The sequence below is a fragment of the Mus caroli genome, unplaced genomic scaffold, assembly GCF_978045245.1.
Source record: "Mus caroli unplaced genomic scaffold, Mus_caroli_1 scaffold_19, whole genome shotgun sequence".
In the NCBI taxonomy this organism is placed as follows: Eukaryota; Metazoa; Chordata; class Mammalia; order Rodentia; family Muridae; genus Mus; species Mus caroli.
Genome location: NW_028227274.1, coordinates 63,461,328 through 63,475,882, shown reverse-complemented (window position 1 = coordinate 63,475,882; position 14,555 = coordinate 63,461,328). Strand labels below are relative to the sequence as shown.

Here is a 14,555-nt window from a genome sequence, read left to right as displayed (position 1 = left end):
CCCTGTGGGGTCTTCTCCTACCAGTTCTCTTAAGTACCTCAGCCGGTGCTGCTTTCTTGGAATTAGGCTGATCATGTGACTCTTCTCTTACTGAGCCTTCTTTCTGTCCTTCCCTAGCTACCCTGCTTACTATGAACTGCTCTGGTGAAGGTCACCGTCACAGAGTCCTCAGTGCCCTGTGACCCGGAAGTAGAGGAAGCAAGAACATGCATATTGCATTTGCCAAGGACTGTGACTGAAGAGGCCCCTCTATGGGCTTTCCACGCTCAACAGCACACTCCAGAAAAATGAACTGGAAAACTAAGCAGCTGACTCGGTGGTTCTTTCTAAGCTATAGTTTATCAGGCAGAGAGAGAGTGTATATGAGGAACCTTCTTGCTAAAAAAGATGCTCCTTGACATTTTCCCAGAGACATCCTAAAGGATCAGGGAATTCCAAGAGCAACTAACCACGTAGCATCCTGTATCCAGGAGCAAGACCACCACCAACAAAGAGATGTAAGCTGTTATGACCATGAAAGGCAGACCAAGTGGTCCACAGCCTAACTGGAAGACACCCACAGCAAAGCCCTACCTCCTTCCAGGGTTTTAATCTGGACTGGCTGGAAGCCTAGTCTGATGTACTGTCATCTAAGCAAATAGACGATACATTTTGACTTACTGTGGCTTATATGAGCACAATTGCTTTGACTACATGGAATATTAAATAGCACTTGTTACTGTTCTCCTTTTTTTTGATGAGTCATGTTTTAGGGACAGGCCATCTGATAGGTTCTCAGAAGACTCAGTTCTAGAAACATTGAGACATGTTTTTTTTTTGAGGAGTCATGTTTTAGGGACAGGCCATCTGATAGGTTCTCAGAAGACACAGGTCTAGAAACATTGAGACTTTAACAAACAAACAATGGCAACGTCTGTTCCTGGAATGGATACTTTGGAAGCGACTGACATCCCTAATGGCTTAGATGTGTTACAGTCTCAGAACTGAACTGTCAGCTGCAACAACCTCCTGCACCCTGCCTGGTTATATACACGGAGCTCTACCAATAACATGACTAGTTACACAAAGGAGGCTAGCAGAAAGAATTCTGAATGTGTCTAAAATGAATTAAATAGGCAACTGGTCATTTAGTCACATCTATGCAAGAAGCTGTTATTAAAATACAGCCTGACAGTATCCTCTCAAGACAAACATGTAGAACAACTTGTGCCAATAATTCCAGCTATTACTAAAACACGGCCACCCAGGGCACATGGCCAGCAACGACAAGACTCAGCTTCTCCAGGCGGCTCTTGGAAGAGGCCCAGGCTTGGGTCCAATGATTAGACTTTTATTACCCTATGGGAATGATGCATCAGCTCATCTCGAGAAACAGGTTAGGCAATCCAAACATACGCTGAACTTAACATTTGAGTTTTCATCCGAAACTATATATACTGCTGGGCGTTTTCATTCCAAATAGGCCCTCACTCCAGCCTTACGGCGGCTGGGATCCGCTCGCTACAATGAAGACGGATTATGTTGAGACTGAGGGAGTCTGACTATCCTTTGATACTGAGCATCATAGATGCTCCGTGACTCACCCAGACCCAGCCACAGTGGTATCTCAGGATATTTTTAGAATCTCTTCAGTGAAGATCAAAGGGCTTTGCTCCCTCGCTCTTTCTATCTGAGAGGGAGAACCCTGGTGCAGCCTGTAATAAAGTGACACAGTGTGCAGGCTTCTGCCATAAATCAAAAGGTCGGGACTCCTCAGATGAGGATCAGCACTTTTGGGAGGAGCAATACATAGAAGGACGGTGACCACACATAGTAGACAGTGTGGGAATGCCCGTCAGCATGGGAAATGTATATAAACTGTGGCGTATTTCCACCGCTGAATGCTGAATGATTAATAACATAGCTGAGAAAAACCAACCTAAGTTAAAAATAGTTTGCTGAGCATTATGTATGCAACATCATGCTGGTTTCTCCCCCCACCCCCAATAAACAGCGCCTGCATGTATAATCGCGGCACATGTATGTTTGGGAGGGCATTGGAGTGAGGGGATACTTTATAGGAAGTTTCTGCCTGGCATATGCATCAAAAAGGAGGTCAGAGGGGAAAGTCACTCTGGAAGGCAGAACGGAAAATAGAGAGGATGGGAGAGAAAGGGACGTGGTCCTTCCAAATCTAACTAGGTATGGAGAAAGCATGGTATATCATGGTAGGAACATCTAGGAACTATCACTGCTAAGGCTTCAAAAATAAAAGACCAAACCTTGTAGAAGACCATATTCATGGAGGAGGCGAACACAGGTGGGAGGAAGGCTTGGAAAGGGCAGCCCTAGAGGCACATGGGTTCTCCTGCAGACGAATGACTTTGTCCTTTTGGGTGACTATTTAGCACAGTCAGTTTGCTCTGTCTTTTGATACCATGAGCCATCATTAACACTCCACAGCTGTAAGTACGTTGCAAACCCAATGAAACGTAACAAGGAATGATACACTCAGAGGATACTATGGGTGGCAGACAAACCATCCAGTGGAACGGTCTGCTTGTGGCTCTACTACTCAGAGTAGGCTGTGTCAGCACGACCATAGGAGTCCAACTAACGCCTGCAGCCTTCTTTGACTTCAGCTGGAGGTGGAGCCTGGTCCTCCAGTTCTTGACTGTAGCGGCTTGGCAGCCTAGTGCCATGTTCACTGCTCTGGTTGCATATCTGAGTGTCCTTTGTGTAACATGAAGTGCTAAATTTCCTCTAGGAAATCAGCTATTGTGTAAGTAGTTAAAGTTATTCACAAATAATAAGCAGCCGCAGCATGCGTGCTCGGCACAGGTGAAACAATTAAGACACTTCTTCCGAGAGTCACGTGAGCTCAAATCAGTAAATACAGCGTGGCCTGACTTCAAGGGTCAGTAGGACACAACAAAACAACTAGTCAGATTGAAATTATACAGAAGCATGAATGCTATCAATCAAAAATAAGAAAATAATAACAATTGTAGATACTTTCATTGAAATATCCTAATTGCTGCCCTGGGAATCATACAAACACTTGTGCATTCTTGGAAATCAGACTTCCTGTAGCAGAGAGAGGTTAGAGGTTATGATGGCAATGCAGACAATCTGGTTCCCTGTTATAAATGTGGTGCGGGAAAGAGGAGTGCACAGCCTCTTGCACACCTCGACTCACAAGCACAGTTCTGAATGACTCCTATAGCTTCTCTCGCTTAACCGAGTATTCGGCAGCAAAAGAAAGCTCACCGGAGTACAGACACTGACAAAAACAGTCCACCAGGCTTGACTGTACTTTGAATCATACAGTACTTCAAATGATACAGGGTTAAAAATGACTCCATTTTACCTAGTACCTTAAAGAACCCAAACATGAGAAGTTTAGGATAAGAAGTCCAGGTGTCTCCCTACCATAAAGAAACTGACCTGATTTTGAAAATGAGAGGGAGCATATTCATCATAAGCAAAATAATAAACCATCCCACAGACTTCCACCGTTAGTGTTCAATAACTGGGGTCATTACCGTTGGTTCCTCACCACCCGTGACAGTTGACGAACGGGCTCGCCTAGTTGGGGTGCTGGGCTGTTAAATGACAATGTATATCAGTAACACGTATTTTGGGGGTGGGGGTGAGGGAGGCGTCCATTGCTTAGTGAACCCGAAATCACTGCTGTGGAGATGCTGTGACAGGTGGCGTGAGATTGGTATCCCCGCTATCCGCCGTGTCCAAATGAAGCTGGGCACGCCCCAGTGACCTCTCTGTAGCACCACGCTACCCCAAAGAAGCTCAGGCTACATCCTTGATAGGGGTGGCTAATGTTTTGTGCTTCCAGAGTCCAAAACTTAGCAGATTCTTATATCTGCGCATCTCAGAGAGGCCACTGGGGGTCCATGAGTGCCCGGCATCTTAAGAACAAGGGGACAGGTGCAATCACAGATCCAGGCAAAGGGACTCTGCGGCAAACAAAGCTGACCCTGATTTTGAAGGGGAGAGTGATTAATTTCTGCAGGACAATCACAGAATCATCGGGCTGAGAAGGATCCCCGACAGTGCGGCACAGTCTACGGTTCTGCTCTGGGAGGTCTGTACGTAAACCCATCTCAGCTTGTTATCAGCCAACCATATACAATGGACTCCACAACCCAATTTATTATTTTGGCTGGTACATACACATCACTTCATTTTGTAACTTTTAAAAATAGTAAGACTTGAACAAAAATGTCCCTTGAAGTCAGGGAAAAAAATGTATGCGAGGGAGAGGGTTTCAAAAATTTTAAATCTGCTGCCTGTCTTCAAGTTCATACACAATGAATTGGGTCAGGAAAGAGGATCTGTAGTAATAAAAAAAAAACAAAAAACAAAAGAAAAATGGGTGTGGCAGCTCATGCTTTCGATCTCAGCATTCAGGAGGGAAAAGCAGGAGACTGCTGCAAGCTTAAGGCTAGCCTAGAGTCTATAATTAGAGCTCCAGGCTGGTCTGGCTTATAGACCAAGCCTCTGTCTTAATTCCCCCACCCCTGTCTCCCCACAAACCCACAAAAACAAACAAACAAACAAAAGGCCAATGTCAAGTATTAAATTGAACATTTAAAACCACAGAATATTTTCACCTCCCAAAGAAGAAACTAATTTCTGTAAATTATTTCTTGCGAGGCAATGCTCATCTGCCCTCCAATTTGATATTTACTTTAGCATATATTGGATATCCCGTGCCCCTGTGCACTCAGACTTATCACAGCTCTAGGCAGGGAAAAGCAAAGGGCACACCATTCTTCACCTGTGTAGCTGCCTTTATAGTTAGCGCAGTTGCTCTGTGGAGCTGAGAGTTTAAGCCATGGGTAGTGGGGAAAAAAAAAAAAAACAGGCTGTCTCGCTGGAAGAGTTCTTCCTGTTCAAAGGGGTCAGGGAGTGTACCGAGTTCAGCTCCCTGAAACTCAGAGCTGTAACTGCTGAATGGACAGACCACCTATTCAGTCATATAAGCAGGTCGGATGCAGTCTGCTGACTGAAAAACCAGAGTAAGATTTTAGCAATTTGGAAGCTTAGGTGGTAGGTAGGATTCCGGGTTGGAAAGTCCAGACCCTTGCACGATTTAATCAGAAAAGTTCTAATGTCCTGTTCGTATGATGAATGGATTGACACAGGGAAAACTCTTTCTCAGCAGCCCTGAAGATTTTAAATCAAAGCTAAAAAACAAAAACAAAACCAAAACAAAACCAAAAACCAAAAAAACCCCAAAACCCCCCAAAACAAAAAACAAAACAAACCAAACCCAAAAAACAAAAACCAACAAAACAAAAACCAAAAACCAAAAAAACAAACAAACAAAAAAAAACCCAAACCAAACCAAACCAAAAAAAGAACCCAGCTGAGAACTGGAAATGAGTGTTTGTTACCGGTGGAAGGTGAGCTTGCTCAGCAACCGTGTCGGTAACACTGCAGGACCGAAGCCTTGACGAGGGCTCTCTCTGCTGCAGGGAATGGAAAGACAGGCAGGGTTAGCAGGAGTGTTCTCAGAACCCATTTGCACTTCCATGCCCTGCTCTCTGACATCAGGAGGCAATTGAACACCACCTGTTTCCCAGCAGTGACCATAGCCCTTCCAGAGCTCAGTTTCAACTCTTAGTGTCCTCCGGCAGGCCAGGATTTATAGGTAAAAGGAGGCCAGACCTGCTGGCAGGGAGAAGAGACAGGTCCCCAAGAAACTCAAGAGTAACAAGAGGTCAATGCTACCTGGGACACGAGCTCTGGACAAATTCTCAAGTGTGAAGAATGGAGGAAAAGGGGGGCAAGAAAAAGGCTCTTTACCAGCTAAACTGTATGGCCATCGCACTTAGACACTGCCCATCCTCCCTGCGAGGGTTAGGGGGTTGTATTTAGCTTCCAAGTGGAGGGAACTCCAGTTCCAACATAAGTGGAGTGGAGAAGAAGCGAGGCACACCCAAGGACAATCCTGTGTGCCACACAGAATGTTCCTTCCACGTGTTTGCCTTGTGGATCTGAACAAAGATTCGAGAAGGTCACAGGCAAAAAAGCCTCCTAGCTAGAAGAATGCTTAGCCATGCTACAGCCTGTAACGTGCGTGACTTTGTATAATAACAAACAGTAAGTTAAGGTCAGGCAAAGCTAGGTGGAGGTGTAAGGGGCGATCTGTGTCTTCCCACACTGGGCAGTGTGGGTCATCTCGAGGAAAGCATTCACCTCACTGCTCTTGAATACAGAGCAGCCTTGAGCATCAAGACTGGAGGAAGCTCCCCAAGGGATATATGCAATCACACTCGGGTCTTCAGGATGCGCCGGGTTTCTGGAAGCACTCAATACTCTCATTGGAGAGCTCCTTACTCTCATGGTGACAAATGCCAATTCACATCAACATAGAAAACTAGGAATTTCTTTCCCACGAGGTTTATATAAATGGTATATGGCTCCTATAATTTCTGCAATTTTTTTTCTTTAATACATTTAAAATATGTGGCTTTGTGGCTCATGCTGTTTCCATGGTAACAGGGCTTTTTTTTTTTTTTTTTTTTTGTACCAATTCAAATATCTCATCTATGCAGCCTCGTCTCTATCCGCTTAGTACTGAATTTCCATCCTGGTGGTGATCGTCTTTCTGAAAGACTTTTATAGAATGTTAATGTGGAAGCATACAGTCACTGTCACTCATGCAGCAGAGGCCAATAGCTTCATTTAAGGAGAACACCAAAATCGAAGGGCTAATAATGTTGTACGTAGTGGCTTTTAGGTTCAATGGAGTCCTCCAATCATTTTACGATCCGTGTGCTCATCAGCATGACTATCGTGTGAGGATGCCATCTCCCACCTAGTGACAACCACCATTCTCACCAGTACATCTTTAAGTCCAATTTCTTGAGAAACATGGCATGTGCGTGTGGTCTTAATTCTGTATGTGCATGAGAATGACTGGTGCACAGTGCCGTGCAGTGTTACGTGCAAAGTTCTTTGTGACTGACCTCGTTCCTTCTCACTGAGCTGAACCCTCTAGGAAGTACTTCTCTGAGGGCCAAGAAACCCAGGTCAAGTGTTATCTTGATGTCTGGGTCACAGTTTCAAACTTTTTTTCCTTAAGAGTTCATATGCTCGGTTTTGGGGTTTCTTCTATCTCATGGTCAAGCTTTGCCAGGGACAATCACTTAAATATCCGTTCTCCTTGTTTGTGAAATGGAAGGTAGAGGTGTGGAGAGTGGGAGTTTATAAGACTGGTTGTGAGGCTCTGGGGCTCCTGATTCTCAACAGGAAATGGCCTCATGGCAGAGACACTGTTTTCATGAGTCTTTGGACAGGAACAAGATCCTACAAGGCTAAAGCTAGAACTTACAAAATCCACAGAATCTTAATCCTTTGAATTTTTTACAAACAAGAAAAAGATGGTAACATGCCACTTCTTTCTAAAAGAGCAATATATATATATATATATATATATATATATATATATATTTTTTTTTTTTTTTTTTAATTTATTTTTAAACCTGCCAGGGCTAAATTTCCTTCTGGTAAAGACGGAAGTTCCTTGGAGAGCCTGAACTGACTGGAAGTAGAACACTCTTGGCCAGTAGTGCTCAACTTTCCCAATGCCCTTTAACATAGCTCCTCATGCTGTGGTGACCCCAACATGAAATTATTTTGTTGCTACTACACAACTACAATTTTGCTACAGTTATGAATCATAATGTAAATATCCAATAGGTGGGATTTCTGATATGTGGCCCCTGTGAAAGGGTAGTTTGACCCCTCCATGGGTCATGACCTGCAGATCAAGAACAAATGGCCTTGGCTATTATCTGCATAGAAGAACATCCTCAGAAGCTACAACCAAGGACTGACCACCGGTGTTCAGCTTTTCTAACAATACCATGACTTACAATCAGAGAACTGAACTGTTCTCCGTTGGAGTCCGGAGTGATCTGCAACCTTCTGCTCAGTTCTTCTGACAGCTCCTGGGGGCTGGTTCGAGACACTGGGGAGGCAGGCGGTGGGGGCAGAGCCAGGCTGAGAGAATCTCCTGCCATGTTCACTTCCTCTGAAATGGTCTCCCAAGGCTATGTAGGAATCAGACACTAGGATAAGTGCTAGGAACCGGGGAATTACCTGTCTACCTTCTAATAAAACACACAATATTCATAACCATTAAACAAGAAAAGGCTGGTAACATGCTCCTTCTTTCTAAAAGAACAACATTTTTTTTCCCAACCCGCCAGGGCCAATTTTCATATAGAATTGCCTCAGGTAGAGAAGGAAAATCTTCGGAGGGCCTGAACTGACTGGAAGTAGAAGACTCTTGATAACCCCTACTTAGCATGAGACACAAACTCTTCAGGATCAGCACAAGGAAGACAAGGGCCATTGCCCCAATTAACAGGCCAGGAAACTTCAGAGAGAGCAAATTCTGACGTGAGCAGTCCATAAAGGATGTGAACATAGTGTAAGGGAGCAGGCAGGTCCAGTGGCCACAATGGCGTGGACTCCTGTCAACATACACGCCTACCCCACCATGGCAGCTTTTTGCCAGCCTGTGTTACAAATGGATTAGAAACATCCCAAGAATTTACAAGGAATTCTCATATAGTTTTCCTTTCTCTCTCTCTCTCTCTCTCTCTCTCTCTCTCTCTCTCTCTCTTTCTTAAAATGGCTTAGTTCTGCAGAACGTTCAGTGGCCCTACTATGAGACCACTAGCTTGCTGTTCTAATGCTGGTCACTGAAACGTTTTGTGAATGACCTAACACAAGGTCAAGCCAAGGACCAGCCATCAGCATCAAGTTAAGATCACTTCTGACTTGTTGCTTACTTCATCTCTTTTTTCCAGTAACACATGGCTAACTGTTTATAGAGAAGAGTTATCAATATTCCAATCAACTCAGATCGGACATTTTTTTTTTTGTAATCTCTCCCAAGATGTCAAGCAATTCATTAGAAACTTGCCCATGAGACCCAGACAAGTGACTGAACTCCCTCCATTCCTCAAAATGACAACTTTAGTGTTGTGTCATGAGATTGGTTAGGTCCCTGGGGGCTACATGTAAGACCTTCACACCAGAATCATGTTCTCCCCTTGCTATTTATACGAGTCACTGGGTTTGGTCAAACGTTGGTTTCACAAGCATTTTCTAAGTTCACTAATACTCAGATGGGAATCAGTTAATCATGAGGCTGCAATCATCACATGCAATACACAAGTTTACCGAGAGGGGAAAAAAATAAGATACAAAATCACCCTGGGGAACGTTGGAAGATGGAGCTACTTAGTTCAACAGCATCTCTGGACATCATACCTCAGGGCCTTCTCCACCGCCTTCAGAGGCCTCAGGCTCCAAATCTTCACTAATGTGCCTCCGAGAGCGGAAGCGTCGGTGTGCAGCCTCCTGGTTGATCTGCCTGATGTTATTGTCTGATTCTGAGGACACATCCCTGAAAGGAGGGTGGGGGGTGTGTAAGAAGAGAAGGGGTATTCAGAGCGACTCCTCTGACAGTCCAACCCTCACTGTGGTCCATGCACTGACTAAGACATCTGTGTCAAACAATGATAGGAACAAGCAACCAATACTGGAAGTCTTCCTCCATCTTCGGGACAGACCACACTGGCACTCACCCTAAACCCCCAAAACAGCTTCAGTGTATTGTACAAGAGTTAGAGCATCTTTCAGACATAATACAGCTATCCTCCTGCATCCACGGGGGATTGGCTGCAGAGCCCTCCCTATCCCCCAAACTTCAAATCCTACATGTTCGGTCCCTATAACAGAATGGCTGATTTAACAGAACACACAGCACAAATTCTGGTGTACTTTAAATCACCTCTGGATGACTTACCAAGCTTCACACAAAGGAAATATTCCACAAACAACTTATCCTGCACTGTCTAGGGAATGACGAAGACAGACGACTGCTCAGGGTCAGTACAGGCCTAATATGTCTCCAATAGTTATGTTCTATGGTTGGCTGAACCCACAGGTGTGGAGGCAGTGGGAACAGGGATGGCTGTTCCTCAAGCTTCAGTATTTGAAAAGAGAAATCCAGGCCCTTCAGTCTGTGACAAGCCAGTCCTCTGGCAGGAAGTGACAAGCAAGCTCACACAGGCAGTCAGCAGGTCCCTTCTAGGTCTACCTAGCAGGGACCAAGCAGCTAATCTGGGTCATCAGTAATTGACCGAAGGATACTAATGGCACAAATTCAAGGCTGTGGTCCCAAGGGGACGTCTCCTGTGGTGTGTGACTTGACTTTTAGCTGCTTTCTGTCTCATTTTAACAAAAACCTCACATCTTAAGATTGCAACCACCTTCCAGCACCCTGCTTCTAATACCCCAAGTATAGAGAGGGGCTGACTTCTCAAACAAGCCTGTAATAAGAACATGGCGCTGTCACATCGCATTTGTATTGTCGACTAAAGATTTTAAGTTAGAATCCGAGTTAAGAACTTATCCTTAAAGATGATTTAATTGACTGTATCTTAAAACTATTTTGCAGTACATGACAGGTGACGGTCTTTTGGGGGAAATTTCTGCGACGTGTCTGGAGTAGACATCTAGAGGTCCTTCCCAGGCGCTTGCAAACACGTCTCAATCTGACTCCACATCTAATGAGCGCAAGTTACGTTGCAGGTTAATGTTCCAAAATGGCTGAGAATTTTAGTTCCGGTGAACTGATAGATATACTACTAATAGACAGCCTAACTGTCAATTAAATAGGCTATTTAATAGATTCTTTCTAAAGTAAGGATTTAAAGTATCCAGTACTTTCAAACTCACTCATATCCCAAATAAAGAGCCCCTTGGGCCTCTGTGTAGCCACTAGACTCAACAAGCCACAGTGACGGAGGACAACAATCTGAATATTAAACTATTTCTATCAAACATCTTTGCACCATCAACTTTAGGGCTACAGGAGGTACTGTGAAAGTTAGTTTTTATTTAATCCACATGTAAATTATAATTCTTTAATTACTAAAATCTGAATTAAAGAAATTTTATTATATTTGAATGTATAATACATAAATTTGTTGCATTAACAAAACATGTTGTTACATTAAATATAGCCAGAATAAATGTGTATACTAAATAGAAGTATCTTGAGAAAATTGATATTATTATAGATGAAATCATTATAATCAAGAAGTACATATATATAGTAATAAAGTTTCTGAAAGCACAAAAATGATTAAAAAATGGCACTGTTGGCTGTTAGAAAAATGCTATATTATATTCATGATGATGTATTTATTGCCTTTTTAAGAAATGCTCAATTATTATTAAACAAAATGTAAAATTAGAATACACATAAAAAGTCTCTAAATGACCTTGGCATGTCAGACAATGCTAAGGAGGGATAATTCAAATCCATAAACGGCAGAGGGGATAAAGCAGAGGCTGTGGAAACTGACTCCTGCCAATCAAACTGCTCCCTTGCTCTTGAGATCTGCTTCACACCTAGGAAGCCATACGTACGTACCTGACATCTTGATAGGTTTGGGTTAAGTGCACACCTGTGAGACGATCAGCCAGCCTCACAGGTGATGTGCTTTAAATACATGGCAAGTGTTGTCTCAGAATCACCTCAGTAACAACTGTACCCATTTTCCCTCAGATCATGGCGCGGGCCACCATGCAACATTAACCCGCAATGTCATTTGCCACAGGGTGTACTCCTGCGCTGTTTAGTTCAGATGGATGCAGCTGCTTTGCCGACAGTATGAGACCATGCCCAAGGTAGGTCCAAAGACACTTCTACTCCAAATACATACGATACTTAAAAATGGCTTATCAAACCTCCAAGTGCAGTGATTATCAGAGAAGGACAAACAGTGATAAATCTAAAGTATCGACAAAACCACTTATATCTAAGACCCCAACAAAATTATGTGCATCCTGTCTAATCAATAAGCTAAGGCCATGCTGGGCAGTGCAAACTGGCCAAGAACAGCTCATAGTTCCAAGAATCTACTGAGAGGCCCAGGGATGACTGCCTAATCATGTCCCCAGACTCTGTATGCTTTACCTTCAGACTCTATAAGGTGCCAAGCTAGCTGACTTGGCCATCCTCTCTAGCCACTCCCCCCAATTATACAGAGAATACCTTTAAACCTTCTAAGGATAAAGGATTTGTAAGGACAGCCTGTAGCATCTCTGGATATCACCTACCTAAAGAGCAGAAACTGGGAGATCTTTTTTTGCCTTGGGTTGAAGAGATAGGATATCACTCGTAAGCCCACTCGCCTGCCTTGGTTGCATTCTGAGAAATGATCATGCATAATAACTACTTGGTAATATTAATTCTGCTGTTTTGGCTTCTCTGAAGCTCATAATCCCTGAGGGAACTCTCCTTTCATCGTGGGTACCGTGGCTCTGCCTCTAACTACACATCGAGAGACTTCAGCTTTGCTGCTCACTATGATTTAACAAAAAGCCACTTCAAAATCTTTCTTTAAAACAGTAATTGAGGTTTAACTAGGATTTATTTATTTGCCATCATCAGAACAAAAATTACTAAGGGAACAGGCATCAGCCACCCTGCTCTCTCTCTCTCTCTCTCTAAGCTAGTAGGATGTGGAAATAAACAGTAATTACTAATTTTGACTTTGCAAATCTCCTGTGTGTTTCTAAATATACCAAGGCAGTGATACACAAATGTTTTTGAGAAGTAAATAAAATAAAAATAAAAAATAAAAGAAGCTTTGGTGAGTTTCCTCATCAAGTAATGCAAAAGAGTAAGGAGGTAAAGACATTAAAGCAAGCCAAGTCTGCCTCTGGCTTTCCATCCTGGGTCAATCAGGAGAGGGAGTCGAGGAAGAGGGAGGCAAGGTGTCTCAAACCAATGAAGAATCCAGGAAACACACACCTCAGTAATCCTAGAAGAGGCGCAGAATAACTCCAATTATAGTGCCACAAGGCAACAGCCTCTTCTCTGTCTCTCTCTCTCTCTATGTCTCTGTCTCTCTCTCCCTTTCTTTATCCCTCCCTCCCTCCCTCCTTCTCCCAAACTTGTCCTGGAACTGCCACCCTTTGCTGTGCAGGGTGAGGCACAGCATCCCTGCCATCTGGTGGTACTCACATCAAGCTGGGTCGGTGCCACTGAGTACTCCTGTTGTTGTGGTTGACATAATAAGTTCGGCCTAAATTGTCCACTTTCTCTTCCCATCCTGGCGGCAGGGGAGGAGGGGGGAGCTCTTCCTGGTGCTGGGAAGCGGAGTCGTTGGAGTCAACCACTTCCCATCCATGCTGTGGAGTAAAGTCAATGGGAGTCCTGAGTCTGGGCTTCACATCGGGAGAAGACAATCCTCTCCCTTACTCTGAGGCTTACGACAGTTTCCTGTGTCACACTGAGCTAGAGTTCCTCTCCAGGAGAAAAACCAACTCAGGGTTCCAAAACCCATGTGAGCGATGGCCAGTTAACCATGCCAGCTTCTAAGATGTCTGCACCACACCTGGATACTCCATTTACCTTCTTTGCATTTTAAAAACCATTAATTTATTTGAGTGTGTGTGCTTACAAGCAAGCCCACGTGTGCATGCACAGCACACGTGTAGAGGTCAGAGGACAACTTGCATGATTCGGTTCTTTCCTTCCACCACGTGGATTTTACAGATCGAATCGGTTTTGACAGAAGGTGCACTAACAAACTGTACCGCCTCGCCGGCCCTGTTTAGTTGCTTAAGTCACACGATAATTTTTACACAACCATTAGTTACAGTGACTCCATAACCTCTGGGTAGGGTTGCACAAAGCCAATGCCATGGGACATGCCAGAGCTGCTATGGCTTTCATCCTTTCAACACCACCATGAAGTATGCATGTGTGTTTGAAGAGAAAGCATAGTCTAGGCTATAGGTGTAGGGAAAAGGCTATTGGTCTCCAAGAAGGGTGGCCTGGGGCCACCCTTCTTGTTACAATTCTTCTTCTTCTTCTTCTTCTTCTGTGTTACAATTATGAGCTAGAAGTTGTCTAGAAACTACCACAGTTGCTTAGGCACTGCACAAAGAGACTGCACGGTGCCAGGATCAGTTACACTGTTCCGACACATATCTTCAGCATTAAGTATTGCTTCCCTAACATCCCCCTGGTAAAGCCAGTGGAAAATCAACCGAATCACTGGTTACCGCACTTGGGAGACAAGAAGAGAGTAAACAATTCCTTGGATTTCACACACCAATCCGTTGCTTTGCTTGGGAAATCTCAACCTCTACTTTGGTCTGCCACCCACTTCAGTCCCTGTTACTTGGCGACAGCTGTAGAGGCCTACAGTGAAACACTGCCTGGAAAGGTGGCCTCTTGGTTGCAGGGGGTTTGGTCAACCTGTCCACCATGCATCATTCAAGTATCCCCCGTGTGGAACAGCTGCAAACAGATGTGAAAATAGCCAGGGAGGTCTTCTTCTATGGGGGCTTTCAGAACAATATGAGAAACGAGCTAACAGAAACAGCACCGTCTACAGCATATGCACAGATAGTTCAATGGAACCCACGGTACAGACACGTGACCAGAAAGTGAAGAGCCTACTATGTCAGGAAGGGCGCAGAGACATTCTTCTGGATAGCTAACT

The 14,555-nt window shown here is 44.1% G+C and overlaps 1 protein-coding gene across 13 annotated transcripts in view; it reads right to left on the bottom strand.

Annotated features, from left to right (window-relative positions):
* The window catches only part of Nedd4l (NEDD4 like E3 ubiquitin protein ligase), a 324,332-nt gene that overhangs the window by 44,092 nt on the left and 265,685 nt on the right, over positions 1–14,555 (bottom strand). For 8 of the 13 annotated variants that reach the window (XM_029471742.2, XM_021151067.3, XM_085833667.1 and 5 more), the window contains 5 exons: positions 13,067–13,233; positions 9,295–9,430; positions 7,887–8,063; positions 5,400–5,474; positions 3,525–3,584 (listed from right to left, as the gene is read on the bottom strand). In XM_029471742.2, the coding sequence (XP_029327602.1) occupies positions 3,525–3,584; positions 5,400–5,474; positions 7,887–8,063; positions 9,295–9,430; positions 13,067–13,233 (615 nt within the window). The remainder of the gene's footprint in view (positions 1–3,524; positions 3,585–5,399; positions 5,475–7,886; positions 8,064–9,294; positions 9,431–13,066; positions 13,234–14,555) is intronic. The other 5 variants (XM_029471743.2, XM_029471740.2, XM_029471741.2 and 2 more) reach the window with 1 other exon arrangement.